The following is a 14,243-nucleotide window of genomic DNA, read 5'->3' as shown; positions in this document are numbered from 1 at the left end:
GTCTCTCTTTGTCTCTGTCTCTCTCTCTCTTTGTCTCTGTGTCTCTCTCTCTTTGTCTGTCTCTCTCTGTCTCTCTCTCTCTTTGTCTCTGTGTCTCCTCTCTTGTCTCTGTTCTCTGTCTCTCTCTCTCTGGCTCTCTCTGGCTCTCTCTGTATCTGTCTCTCTCTAGTACCTGGGTCATGTAGAGGTGGAGGAGTCCAGAGGAATGCACATCTGTGAGGATGCAGTGAAGCAGCTCAAGACGGTAGGTAGAGGTCTGTCTGTCTTCCTGTCTGTCCTCCTGTCTGTCTCTCTCACACACACTGGACCATATGTTTAAATAAGCCCCCTTAGCTACAGAGCCTTCAAAGTATTCAGGCTTGAATTTTTCCACCTTTTTGTTACATTAAACATTATTCTAAATGGATTTCATTTATTTTTTTCCTCGTCAAACTACACACAATACCTCATAATGACAAAGCAAACAAGTTTTTTGAAATTTCTGCAAATGTATAAAAAAATATGTAAATCAGAAATACCTTATTTCTACTTAATACCTTACGTATTCAGACCCTTTGCTATGAGACTCGAAATGAGCTCAGGTGCATCCTGTTTCCATTGATCATCCTTGAGATGTTTCTACAACTTGATTAGAGTCCACCTGTGGTAAATGCTATTTATTGGACATGATATGGAAAGGCACACACCTGTCTATATAAGGTCCCACAAGTTGACAGTTCATGTCAGAGCAAAACCAAGCCGTGAGGTCAAAGGAATTGTCCGTAGAGCTCCGAGACAGGATTGTGTCGAGGCACAGATCTGGGGAAGGGTACCAAAACATTTCGGCAGCATTGAAGGTCCCCAAGAACACAGTGGCCTTCATCATTCTTAAGTGGATGAAGTTTAGTAACACCAAGACTCTTCCCAGAGCTGGGAGAAGGGCCTTGGTCAGGGAGGTGACCAAGAACCCCATGGTCACTCTGACAGAGCTCCAGAGTTCCTCTGTGGAGATGGGAGAACCTTCCCGAAGGACAACCATCTCTGCAGCACTCCACCATCCGACCTTTATGGTAGAGTGGCCAGACGGAAACCACTTCTCAGTAAAAGACATCATGATGTGGGGATGTTTTTAAGCGGCAGGACCTGAGAGACTTGTCAGGATCGAGGCAAAGATGAATTGAGCAAAGTACAGAGAGATCCTTGATGAAAACCTGCTCCAGAACGCTCAGGACCTCAGACTGGGGTGAATGTTCACCTTCCAACAGGACAATGACCCTAAACACACAACCAAGACAACACAGGAGTGGCTTCAGGACAAGTCTCTGAATGTCCTTGAGTGGCCCAGCAAGAGCCCGAGCTTGAACCAGATCCAACATCTCTGGAGAGACCTGAAAATAGCTGTGCAGTGACACTCCCCATCCAACCTGACAGATCTGAGAGGATCTGCAGAGAAGAATGGAAGAAACTCCCAAATACAGGTGTGCCAAGCTTGTAGCATCATACCCAAGAAGACTGGAGGCTGTAATCACTGCAAAAGGTTATTCAACAAAGTACTGAGTAAAGGGTCTGAATACTTATGTAAATGTGATTTTTCAAAAACCAGTTTTTGCTTTGTCATTATGGGGTGCTGTGTGTAGATTGAGGGGGGAGGAAAACAATTTCATACATTTTAGAATAAGGCTGTAACGTAACAAAATGTGAATAAGTCAAGGGGTCAGAATACTTTACGTGTTGGCCTGTGGCTCTCCAGAACAGGGAGCCCTCCTCTCCAGAACAGGGAGCCCTCCTCTCCTCCTCCAGAACAGGGAGCCCTCCTCTCCTCTCCAGAACAGGGAGCCCTCCTCTCCTCTCCAGAACAGGGAGCCCTCCTCCTCCTCTCCAGAACAGGGAGCCCTCCTCTCCTCTCCAGAACAGGGAGCCCTCCTCTCCTCTCCAGAACAGGGAGCCATCCTCTCCTCTCCAGAACAGGGAGCCATCCTCTACTCTCCAGAACAGGGAGCCATCCTCTCCTCTCCAGAACAGGGAGCCATCCTCTCCTCTCCAGAACAGGGAGCCCTCCTCTCCTCTCCAGAACAGGGAGCCCTCATCTCCTCTACCAGAACAGGGAGCCCTCCTCTCCTCTCCAGAACAGGGAGCCCTCCTCTCCTCTCCTCCTCTCTATTCCCCATTTGTCTATTTGTAGTCTCTCACCGTCTGTGGCGTCGTTAAGTGGCTAGTATCATTCCATTCCCTAGTGTGTTTCTAGCCAGTCTTACTCTGTATCGGTCAGGGTCCTGACCCTAGTGTGTTTCTAGCCAGCCTTCCTCTGTATCGCTCAGGGTCTGACCTAGTGTGTTTTCTAGCCAGTCTTCCCCGTTATCGGTCAGGGTCTGACCCTAGTGTGTTTCTAGCCAGTCTTCCTCTGTATCGCTCAGGGTCTGACCATAGTGTGTTTCTAGCCAGTCTTCCTCTGTATCGGTCAGGGTCTGACCCTAGTGTGTTTCTAGCCAGTCTTCCTCTGTATCGGTCAGGTCTGACCTAGTGTGTTTCTAGCCAGTCTTCCCCTGTATCGGTCAGGTCTGACCCTAGTGTGTTTCCTAGCCAGTCTTCCTCTGTATCGGTCATGGTCTGACCCTAGTGTGTTTCTAGCCAGTCTTCCCCTGTATCGGTCAGGGTCTGACCCTAGTGTGTTTCTAGCCAGTCTTCCTCTGTATCGGTCAGGGTCTGACCCTAGTGTGTTTTCTAGCCAGTCTTCCCTCTGTATCGGTCAGGGTCTTGACCCCTAGTGTGTTTCTAGCCAGTCTTCCTCTGTATCGGTCAGGGTCTGACCCTAGTGTGTTTCTAGCCAGTCTTCCTCTGTATCGGTCAGGGTCTGACCCTAGTGTGTTTCTAGCCAGTCCTTCCCCTGTATCGGTCAGGTCTGACCTAGTGTGTTTCTAGCCAGTCTTCCTCTGTATCGGTCAGGGTCTGACCCTAGTGTGTTTCTAGCCAGTCTTCCTCTGTATCGGTCAGGGTCTGACCCTAGTGTGTTTTCTAGCCAGTCTTCCTCTGTATCGGTCAGGGTCTGACCCTAGTGTGTTTCTAGCCAGTCTTCCTCCTGTATCGGTCAGGGTCTGACCCTAGTGTGTTTCTAGCCAGTCTTCCTCTGTATCGGTCAGGGTCTGACCCTAGTGTGTTTCTAGCCAGTCTTCCCCTGTATCGGCTCAGGGTCTGACCCTAGTGTGTTTCTAGCCAGTCTTCCTCTGTATCGGTTCAGGGTCTGACCCTAGTGTGTTTCTAGCCAGTCTTCCCCTGTATCGGTCAGGGTCTGACCCTAGTGTGTTTCTAGCCAGTCTTTCCCTCTGTATCGGTCAGGGTCTGACCCTAGTGTGTTTCTAGCCAGTCTTCCCCTGTATCGGTCAGGGTCTGACCCTAGTTGTTGTTTCTAGCCAGTCTTCCTCTGTATCGGCTCAGGGTCTGACCCTAGTGTGTTTCTAGCCAGTCTTCCTCTGTATCGGTCAGGGTCTGACCCTAGTGTGTTTCTAGCCAGTCTTCCCCTGTATCGGTCAGGGTCTGACCCTAGTGTGTTTCTAGCCAGTCTTCCCCTGTATCGGTCAGGGTCTGACCCTAGTGTGTTTCTAGCAGTCTTCCTCTGTATCGGTCATGGTTCTGACCCTAGTGTGTTTAGCCAGTCTTCCCCTGTATCGGTCAGGGTCTGACCTAGTGTGTTTCTAGCCAGTCTTCCTCTGTATCGGTCAGGGTCTGACCCTCCCCCCGTTTTAGTTTTGTTGTTTCTAGCCAGTCTTCCTCTGTATCGGTCAGGGTCTGACCCTCGTGTGTTTCTCGCCGTCTCTCCTCTGTATCGGTCAGTGTCTGACCCTAGTGTTGTTTCTAGCCAGTCTTGCCATCTGTATTCGGTCAGGGTCTGACCCTAGTGTGTTTCTAGCCAGTCTTCCCCTGTATCGGTCAGGGTCTGACCCTAGTGTGTTTCTAGCCAGTCTTCCTCTGTATCGGTCAGGGTCTGACCCTAGTGTTTTCTAGCCAGTCTTCCTCTGTATCGGTCAGGGTCTGACCCTAGTGTGTTTCTAGCCAGTCTTCCTCTGTATCGGTCAGGGTCTGACCCTAGTGTGTTTCTAGCCAGTCCTCTGTATCGGTCAGGGTCTGACCCTAGTGTGTTTCTAGCCAGTCTTCCTCTGTATCGGTCAGGGTCTGACCCTAGTGTGTTTCTAGCCAGTCTCCCCTGTATCGGTCAGGGTCTGACCCTAGTGTGTTTCTAGCCAGTCTTCCTCTGTATCGGTCAGGGTCTGACCCTAGTGTGTTTCTAGCCAGTCTTCTCTGTATCGGTCAGGGTCTGACCCTAGTGTGTTTCTAGCCAGTCTTCCTCTGTATCGGTCAGGGTCTGACCCTAGTGTGTTTCTAGCCAGTCTTCCTCTGTATCGGTCAGGGTCTGACCCTAGTGTGTTTCTAGCCAGTCTTCCCTGTATCGGTCAGGGTCTGACCCTAGTGTGTTTCTAGCCAGTCTTCCCCTGTATCGGTCAGGGTCTGACCCTAGTGTGTTTCTAGCCAGTCTTCCCCTGTATCGGTCAGGGTCTGACCCTAGTGTGTTCTAGCCAGTCTTCCTCTGTATCGGTCAGGGTCTGACCCTAGTGTGTTTCTAGCCAGTCTTCCCCTGTATCGGTCAGGGTCTGACCCTAGTGTGTTTCTAGCCAGTCTTCCCCTGTATCGGTCAGGGTCTGACCCTAGTGTGTTTCTAGCCAGTCTTCCCCTGTATCGGTCAGGGTCTGACCCTAGTGTGTTCTAGCCAGTCTTCCCTGTATCGGTCAGGGTCTGACCCTAGTGTGTTTCTAGCCAGTCTTCCTCTGTATCGGTCAGGGTCTGACCCTAGTGTGTTTCTAGCCAGTCTTCCTCTGTATCGGTCAGGGTCTGACCCTAGTGTGTTTCTAGCCAGTCTTCCTCTGTATCGGTCAGGGTCTGACCCTAGTGTGTTTCTAGCCAGTCTTCCCCTGTATCGGTCAGGGTCTGACCCTAGTGTGTTCTAGCCAGTCTTCCCTGTATCGGTCAGGGTCTGACCCTAGTGTGTTTCTAGCCAGTCTTCCCTGTATCGGTCAGGGTCTGACCTAGTGTGTTTCTAGCCAGTCTTCCTCTGTATCGGTCAGGGTCTGACCCTAGTGTGTTTCTAGCCAGTCTTCCCTGTATCGGTCAGGGTCTGACCCTAGTGTGTTTCTAGCCAGTCTTCCTCTGTATCGGTCAGGGTCTGACCCTAGTGTGTTTCTAGCCAGTCTTCCCCTGTATCGGTCAGGGTCTGACCCTAGTGTGTTTCTAGACAGTCTTCCTCTGTATCGGTCAGGGTCTGACCCTAGTGTGTTTCTAGCCAGTCTTCCTCTGTATCGGTCAGGGTCTGACCCTAGTGTGTTTCTAGCCAGTCTCCTCTGTATCGGTCAGGGTCTGACCCTAGTGTGTTTCTAGCCAGTCTTCCCCTGTATCGGTCAGGGTCTGACCCTAGTGTGTTTCTAGCCAGTCTTCCTCTGTATCGGTCAGGGTCTGACCCTAGTGTGTTTCTAGCCAGTCTTCCTCTGTATCGGTCAGGGTCTGACCCTAGTGTGTTCTAGCCAGTCTCCCTCTGTATCGGTCAGGGTCTGACCCTAGTGTGTTTCTAGCCAGTCTTCCTCTGTATCGGTCAGGGTCTGACCTAGTGTGTTTCTAGCCAGTCTTCCTCTGTATCGGTCAGGGTCTGACCCTAGTGTGTTTCTAGCCAGTCTTCCTCTGTATCGGTCAGGTCTGACCCTAGTGTGTTTCTAGCCAGTCTTCCCCTGTATCGGTCAGGGTCTGACCCTAGTGTGTTTCTAGCCAGTCTTCCTCTGTATCGGTCAGGGTCTGACCCTAGTGTGTTCTAGCCAGTCTTCCTCTGTATCGGTCAGGGTCTGACCCTAGTGTGTTTCTAGCCAGTCTTCCTCTGTATCGGTCAGGGTCTGACCCTAGTGTGTTTCTAGCCAGTCTTCCCCTGTATCGGTCAGGGTCTGACCCTAGTGTGTTTCTAGCCAGTCTTCCTCTGTATCGGTCAGGGTCTGACCCTAGTGTGTTTCTAGCCAGTCTTCCCCTGTATCGGTCAGGGTCTGACCCTAGTGTGTTTCTAGCCAGTCTTCCTCTGTATCGGTCAGGGTCTGACCCTAGTGTGGTTCTAGCCAGTCTTCCCCTGTATCGGTCAGGGTCTGACCCTAGTGTGTTTCTAGCAGTCTTCCTCTGTATCGGTCAGGGTCTGACCCTAGTGTGTTTCTAGCCAGTCTTCCCCTGTATCGGTCAGGGTCTGACCCTAGTGTGTTTCTAGCCAGTCTTCCTCTGTATCGGTCAGGGTCTGACCCTAGTGTGTTTCTAGCCAGTCTTCCCCTGTATCGGTCAGGGTCTGACCCTAGTGTGTTTCTAGCCAGTCTTCCTCTGTATCGGTCAGGGTCTGACCCTAGTGTTTCTAGCCAGTCTTCCCCTGTATCGGTCAGGGTCTGACCCTAGTGTGTTTCTAGCCAGTCTTCCTCTGTATCGGTCAGGGTCTGACCCTAGTGTGTTTCTAGCCAGTCTTCCCCTGTATCGGTCAGGGTCTGACCCTAGTGTGTTTCTAGCCAGTCTTCCTCTGTATCGGTCAGGGTCTGACCCTAGTGTGTTTCTAGCCAGTCTTCCTCTGTATCGGTCAGGGTCTGACCCTAGTGTGTTTCTAGCCAGTCTTCCTCTGTATCGGTCAGGGTCTGACCCTAGTGTGTTTCTAGCCAGTCTTCCCCTGTATCGGTCAGGGTCTGACCCTAGTGTTTTCTAGCCAGTCTTCCTCTGTATCGGTCAGGGTCTGACCCTAGTGTGTTTCTAGCCAGTCTTCCCCTGTATCGGTCAGGGTCTGACCCTAGTGTGTTTCTAGCCAGTCTTCCTCTGTATCGGTCAGGGTCTGACCCTAGTGTGTTTCTAGCCAGTCTTCCCCTGTATCGGTCAGGGTCTGACCCTAGTGTGTTCTAGCCAGTCTTCCTCTGTATCGGTCAGGGTCTGACCCTAGTGTGTTTCTAGCCAGTTTCCTCTGTATCGGTCAGGGTCTGACCCTAGTGTGTTTCTAGCCAGTCTTCCTCTGTATCGGTCAGGGTCTGACCCTAGTGTGTTTCTAGCCAGTCTTCCCTGTATCGGTCAGGGTCTGACCCTAGTGTGTTTCTAGCCAGTCTTCCCCTGTATCGGTCAGGGTCTGACCCTAGTGTGTTTCTAGCCAGTCTTCCCCTGTATCGGTCAGGGTCTGACCCTAGTGTGTTTCTAGCCAGTCTTCCCCTGTATCGGTCAGGGTCTGACCCTAGTGTGTTTCTAGCCAGTCTTCCTCTGTATCGGTCAGGGTCTGACCCTAGTGTGTTTCTAGCCAGTCTTCCCCTGTATCGGTCAGGGTCTGACCCTAGTGTGTTTCTAGCCAGTCTTCCTCTGTATCGGTCAGGGTCTGACCCTAGTGTGTTTCTAGCCAGTCTTCCTCTGTATCGGTCAGGGTCTGACCCTAGTGTGTTTCTAGCCAGTCTCCTCTGTATCGGTCAGGGTCTGACCCTAGTGTGTTTCTAGCCAGTCTTCCCCTGTATCGGTCAGGGTCTGACCCTAGTGTGTTTCTAGCCAGTCTTCCCTGTATCGGTCAGGGTCTGACCCTAGTGTGTTTCTAGCCAGTCTTCCTCTGTATCGGTCAGGGTCTGACCCTAGTGTGTTTCTAGCCAGTCTTCCCCTGTATCGGTCAGGGTCTGACCCTAGTGTGTTTCTAGCCAGTCTTCCCCTGTATCGGTCAGGGTCTGACCCTAGTGTGTTTCTAGCCAGTCTTCCTCTGTATCGGTCAGGGTCTGACCCTAGTGTGTTTCTAGCCAGTCTTCTCTGTATCGGTCAGGGTCTGACCCTAGTGTGTTTCTAGCCAGTCTTCCTCTGTATCGGTCAGGGTCTGACCCTAGTGTGTTTCTAGCCAGTCTTCCCTGTATCGGTCAGGGTCTGACCCTAGTGTGTTTCTAGCCAGTCTTCCCCTGTATCGCTCAGGTCTGACCCTAGTGTGTTTCTAGCCAGTCTTCCCCTGTATCGGTCAGGGTCTGACCCTAGTGTGTTTCTAGCCAGTCTTCCCTGTATCGGTCAGGGTGACCCTAGTGTGTTTTCTAGCCAGTCTTCCCCGTATCGGTCAGGGTCTGACCCTAGTGTGTTCTAGCCAGTCTTCCCCTGTATCGGTCAGGGTCTGACCTAGTGTGTTTCTAGCCAGTCTTCCCCTGTATCGTCAGGGTCTGACCCTAGTGTGTTTCTAGCCAGTCTTCCCTGTATCGCTCAGGGTCTGACCCTAGTGTGTTTCTAGCCAGTCTTCCTGTATCGGTCAGGGTCTGACCCTTAGTGGTTTCTAGCCAGTTTCCACTGTATCGGTCAGGGTCTGACCTAGTGTGTTCTAGCCAGTCTTCCCCTGTATCGCTCAGGGTCTGACCCTAGTGTTTATAGCCAGTCTTCCACGTATCGCTCAGGGTTTGACCCTAGTGTGTTCTAGCCAGTCTTCTCTGTATCGCTCAGGGTCTGACCCTAGTGTGTTCTAGACAGTCTTCCCCTGTATCGGTCAGGGTCTGATCTTGAATGTACACAGGAGCCATTTTTCATTTGAAACACTACTACTCCACCCAGTGTACTGTAGTCTGGTTCTCCAGGTCTGAGGTACTGCTACTCCACCCAGTGTACTGTAGTCTGGTTCTCCAGGTCTGAGGTACTGCTACTCCACCCAGTGTACTGTAGTCTGGTTCTCCAGGTCTGAGGTACTGCTACTCCACCCAGTGTACTGTAGTCTGGTTCTCCAGGTCTGAGGTACTGCTACTCCACCCAGTGTACTGTAGTCTGGTTCTCCGGGTCTGAGGTACTGCTACTCCACCCAGTGTACTGTAGTCTGGTTCTCCAGGTCTGAGGTACTGCTACTCCACCCAGTGTACTGTAGTCTGGTTCTCCAGGTCTGAGGTACTGCTACTCCACCCAGTGTACTGTAGTGTGGTTCTACAGGTCTGAGGTACTGCTACTCCACCCAGTGTACTGTAGTCTGGTTCTCCAGGTCTGAGGTACTGCTACTCCACCCAGTGTACTGTAGTCTGGTTCTCCGGGTCTGAGGTACTGCTACTCCACCCAGTGTACTGTAGTCTGGTTCTCCAGGTCTGAGGTACTGCTACTCCACCCAGTGTACTGTAGTCTGGTTCTCCAGGTCTGAGGTACTGCTACTCCACCCAGTGTACTGTAGTCTGGTTCTCCAGGTCTGAGGTACTGCTACTCCACCCAGTGTACTGTAGTCTGGTTCTCCAGGTCTGAGGTACTGCTACTCCACCCAGTGTACTGTAGTCTGGTTCTCCAGGTCTGAGGTACTGCTACTCCACCCAGTGTACTGTAGTCTGGTTCTCCAGGTCTGAGGTACTGCTACTCCACCCAGTGTACTGTAGTCTGGTTCTCCAGGTCTGAGGTACTGCTACTCCACCCAGTGTACTGTAGTCTGGTTCTCCAGGTCTGAGGTACTGCTACTCCACCCAGTGTACTGTAGTCTGGTTCTACAGGTCTGAGGTACTGCTACTCCACCCAGTGTACTGTAGTCTGGTTCTCCAGGTCTGAGGTACTGCTACTCCACCCAGTGTACTGTAGTCTGGTTCTCCAGGTCTGAGGTACTGCTACTCCACCCAGTGTACTGTAGTCTGGTTCTCCAGGTCTGAGGTACTGCTACTCCACCCAGTGTACTGTAGTCTGGTTCTCCGGGTCTGAGGTACTGCTACTCCACCCAGTGTACTGTAGTCTGGTTCTCCGGGTCTGAGGTACTGCTACTCCACCCAGTGTACTGTAGTCTGGTTCTACAGGTCTGAGGTACTGCTACTCCACCCAGTGTACTGTAGTCTGGTTCTACAGGTCTGAGGTACTGCTACTCCACCCAGTGTACTGTAGTCTGGTTCTACGGGTCTGAGGTACTGCCACTCCACCCAGTGTACTGTAGTCTGGTTCTCCAGGTCTGAGGTACTGCTACTCCACCCAGTGTACTGTAGTCTGGTTCTCCAGGTCTGAGGTACTGCTACTCCACCCAGTGTACTGTAGTCTGGTTCTCCAGGTCTGAGGTACTGCTACTCCACCCAGTGTACTGTAGTCTGGTTCTCCAGGTCTGAGGTACTGCTACTCCACCCAGTGTACTGTAGTCTGGTTCTCCGGGTCTGAGGTACTGCTACTCCACCCAGTGTACTGTAGTCTGGTTCTCCAGGTCTGAGGTACTGCTACTCCACCCAGTGTACTGTAGTCTGGTTCTACGGGTCTGAGGTACTGCTACTCCACCCAGTGTACTGTAGTCTGGTTCTCCAGGTCTGAGGTACTGCTACTCCACCCAGTGTACTGTAGTCTGGTTCTCCAGGTCTGAGGTACTGCTACTCCACCCAGTGTACTGTAGTCTGGTTCTCCAGGTCTGAGGTACTGCTACTCCACCCAGTGTACTGTAGTCTGGTTCTCCAGGTCTGAGGTACTGCTACTCCACCCAGTGTACTGTAGTCTGGTTCTCCGGGTCTGAGGTACTGCTACTCCACCCAGTGTACTGTAGTCTGGTTCTACGGGTCTGAGGTACTGCTACTCCACCCAGTGTACTGTAGTCTGGTTCTCCAGGTCTGAGGTACTGCTACTCCACCCAGTGTACTGTAGTCTGGTTCTACGGGTCTGAGGTACTGCTACTCCACCCAGTGTACTGTAGTCTGGTTCTACAGGTCTGAGGTACTGCTACTCCACCCAGTGTACTGTAGTCTGGTTCTCCAGGTCTGAGGTACTGCTACTCCACCCAGTGTACTGTAGTCTGGTTCTCCGGGTCTGAGGTACTGCTACTCCACCCAGTGTACTGTAGTCTGGTTCTCCAGGTCTGAGGTACTGCTACTCCACCCAGTGTACTGTAGTCTGGTTCTCCAGGTCTGAGGTACTGCTACTCCACCCAGTGTACTGTAGTCTGGTTCTCCAGGTCTGAGGTACTGCTACTCCACCCAGTGTACTGTAGTCTGGTTCTCCAGGTCTGAGGTACTGCTACTCCACCCAGTGTACTGTAGTCTGGTTCTCCAGGTCTGAGGTACTGCTACTCCACCCAGTGTACTGTAGTCTGGTTCTCCAGGTCTGAGGTACTGCTACTCCACCCAGTGTACTGTAGTCTGGTTCTCCAGGTCTGAGGTACTGCTACTCCACCCAGTGTACTGTAGTCTGGTTCTCCAGGTCTGAGGTACTGCTACTCCACCCAGTGTACTGTAGTCTGGTTCTACAGGTCTGAGGTACTGCTACTCCACCCAGTGTACTGTAGTCTGGTTCTACAGGTCTGAGGTACTGCTACTCCACCCAGTGTACTGTAGTCTGGTTCTCCAGGTCTGAGGTACTGCTACTCCACCCAGTGTACTGTAGTCTGGTTCTCCAGGTCTGAGGTACTGCTACTCCACCCAGTGTACTGTAGTCTGGTTCTCCAGGTCTGAGGTACTGCTACTCCACCCAGTGTACTGTAGTCTGGTTCTCCAGGTCTGAGGTACTGCTACTCCACCCAGTGTACTGTAGTCTGGTTCTCCAGGTCTGAGGTACTGCTACTCCACCCAGTGTACTGTAGTCTGGTTCTCCAGGTCTGAGGTACTGCTACTCCACCCAGTGTACTGTAGTCTGGTTCTCCGGGTCTGAGGTACTGCTACTCCACCCAGTGTACTGTAGTCTGGTTCTCCAGGTCTGAGGTACTGCTACTCCACCCAGTGTACTGTAGTCTGGTTCTACAGGTCTGAGGTACTGCTACTCCACCCAGTGTACTGTAGTCTGGTTCTCCAGGTCTGAGGTACTGCTACTCCACCCAGTGTACTGTAGTCTGGTTCTCCAGGTCTGAGGTACTGCTACTCCACCCAGTGTACTGTAGTCTGGTTCTCCGGGTCTGAGGTACTGCTACTCCACCCAGTGTACTGTAGTCTGGTTCTCCAGGTCTGAGGTACTGCTACTCCACCCAGTGTACTGTAGTCTGGTTCTCCAGGTCTGAGGTACTGCTACTCCACCCAGTGTACTGTAGTCTCATTCTACAGGTCTGAGGTACTGCTACTCCACCCAGTGTACTGTAGTCTCATTCTACAGGTCTGAGGTACTGCCACTCCACCCAGTGTACTGTAGTCTCATTCTACAGGTCTGAGGTACTGCTACTCCACCCAGTGTACTGTAGTCTCATTCTACAGGTCTGAGGTACTGCTACTCCACCCAGTGTACTGTAGTCTGGTTCTACAGGTCTGAGGTACTGCTACTCCACCCAGTGTACTGTAGTCTGGTTCTCCAGGTCTGAGGTACTGCTACTCCACCCAGTGTACTGTAGTCTGGTTCTCCAGGTCTGAGGTACTGCTACTCCACCCAGTGTACTGTAGTCTGGTTCTCCGGGTCTGAGGTACTGCTACTCCACCCAGTGTACTGTAGTCTGGTTCTCCAGGTCTGAGGTACTGCTACTCCACCCAGTGTACTGTAGTCTCATTCTACAGGTCTGAGGTACTGCTACTCCACCCAGTGTACTGTAGTCTGGTTCTCCAGGTCTGAGGTACTGCTACTCCACCCAGTGTACTGTAGTCTGGTTCTACAGGTCTGAGGTACTGCTACTCCACCCAGTGTACTGTAGTCTGGTTCTACAGGTCTGAGGTACTGCTACTCCACCCAGTGTACTGTAGTCTGGTTCTCCAGGTCTGAGGTACTGCTACTCCACCCAGTGTACTGTAGTCTGGTTCTCCAGGTCTGAGGTACTGCTACTCCACCCAGTGTACTGTAGTCTGGTTCTCCAGGTCTGAGGTACTGCTACTCCACCCAGTGTACTGTAGTCTGGTTCTCCAGGTCTGAGGTACTGCTACTCCACCCAGTGTACTGTAGTCTGGTTCTCCAGGTCTGAGGTACTGCTACTCCACCCAGTGTACTGTAGTCTGGTTCTCCAGGTCTGAGGTACTGCTACTCCACCCAGTGTACTGTAGTCTGGTTCTCCGGGTCTGAGGTACTGCTACTCCACCCAGTGTACTGTAGTCTGGTTCTCCAGGTCTGAGGTACTGCTACTCCACCCAGTGTACTGTAGTCTGGTTCTACAGGTCTGAGGTACTGCTACTCCACCCAGTGTACTGTAGTCTGGTTCTCCAGGTCTGAGGTACTGCTACTCCACCCAGTGTACTGTAGTCTGGTTCTCCAGGTCTGAGGTACTGCTACTCCACCCAGTGTACTGTAGTCTGGTTCTCCGGGTCTGAGGTACTGCTACTCCACCCAGTGTACTGTAGTCTGGTTCTCCAGGTCTGAGGTACTGCTACTCCACCCAGTGTACTGTAGTCTGGTTCTCCAGGTCTGAGGTACTGCTACTCCACCCAGTGTACTGTAGTCTCATTCTACAGGTCTGAGGTACTGCTACTCCACCCAGTGTACTGTAGTCTCATTCTACAGGTCTGAGGTACTGCCACTCCACCCAGTGTACTGTAGTCTCATTCTACAGGTCTGAGGTACTGCTACTCCACCCAGTGTACTGTAGTCTCATTCTACAGGTCTGAGGTACTGCTACTCCACCCAGTGTACTGTAGTCTGGTTCTACAGGTCTGAGGTACTGCTACTCCACCCAGTGTACTGTAGTCTGGTTCTCCAGGTCTGAGGTACTGCTACTCCACCCAGTGTACTGTAGTCTGGTTCTCCAGGTCTGAGGTACTGCTACTCCACCCAGTGTACTGTAGTCTGGTTCTCCGGGTCTGAGGTACTGCTACTCCACCCAGTGTACTGTAGTCTGGTTCTCCAGGTCTGAGGTACTGCTACTCCACCCAGTGTACTGTAGTCTGGTTCTACGGGTCTGAGGTACTGCTACTCCACCCAGTGTACTGTAGTCTGGTTCTCCAGGTCTGAGGTACTGCTACTCCACCCAGTGTACTGTAGTCTGGTTCTCCAGGTCTGAGGTACTGCTACTCCACCCAGTGTACTGTAGTCTGGTTCTCCAGGTCTGAGGTACTGCTACTCCACCCAGTGTACTGTAGTCTGGTTCTCCAGGTCTGAGGTACTGCTACTCCACCCAGTGTACTGTAGCCTGGTTCTCCGGGTCTGAGGTACTGCTACTCCACCCAGTGTACTGTAGTCTGGTTCTACGGGTCTGAGGTACTGCTACTCCACCCAGTGTACTGTAGTCTGGTTCTCCAGGTCTGAGGTACTGCTACTCCACCCAGTGTACTGTAGTCTGGTTCTACGGGTCTGAGGTACTGCTACTCCACCCAGTGTACTGTAGTCTGGTTCTACAGGTCTGAGGTACTGCTACTCCACCCAGTGTACTGTAGTCTGGTTCTCCAGGTCTGAGGTAC

General features: G+C 51.9%; 2 protein-coding genes across 5 annotated transcripts in view; one reads left to right on the top strand and one right to left on the bottom strand.

Annotated features, from left to right (window-relative positions):
• Nucleotides 1-14,243, top strand: part of numb (NUMB endocytic adaptor protein) — a 109,590-nt gene that overhangs the window by 48,468 nt on the left and 46,879 nt on the right. For all 4 annotated transcript variants that reach the window (XM_036963114.1, XM_036963112.1, XM_036963113.1 and 1 more), the window contains one exon: nt 170-244. In XM_036963114.1, coding sequence (XP_036819009.1) covers nt 170-244 — 75 coding nt within the window. The remainder of the gene's footprint in view (nt 1-169; nt 245-14,243) is intronic.
• The window catches only part of LOC110505940 (probable N-acetyltransferase camello), a 669,337-nt gene that overhangs the window by 635,468 nt on the left and 19,626 nt on the right, over nt 1-14,243 (bottom strand). The gene's annotated exons all lie outside the window — the stretch shown is intronic.

The sequence above is a fragment of the Oncorhynchus mykiss genome, chromosome 25, assembly GCF_013265735.2.
Source record: "Oncorhynchus mykiss isolate Arlee chromosome 25, USDA_OmykA_1.1, whole genome shotgun sequence".
NCBI classification, from domain to species: domain Eukaryota; kingdom Metazoa; phylum Chordata; class Actinopteri; order Salmoniformes; family Salmonidae; genus Oncorhynchus; species Oncorhynchus mykiss.
This window is presented reverse-complemented; position numbering and strand designations above follow the sequence as displayed.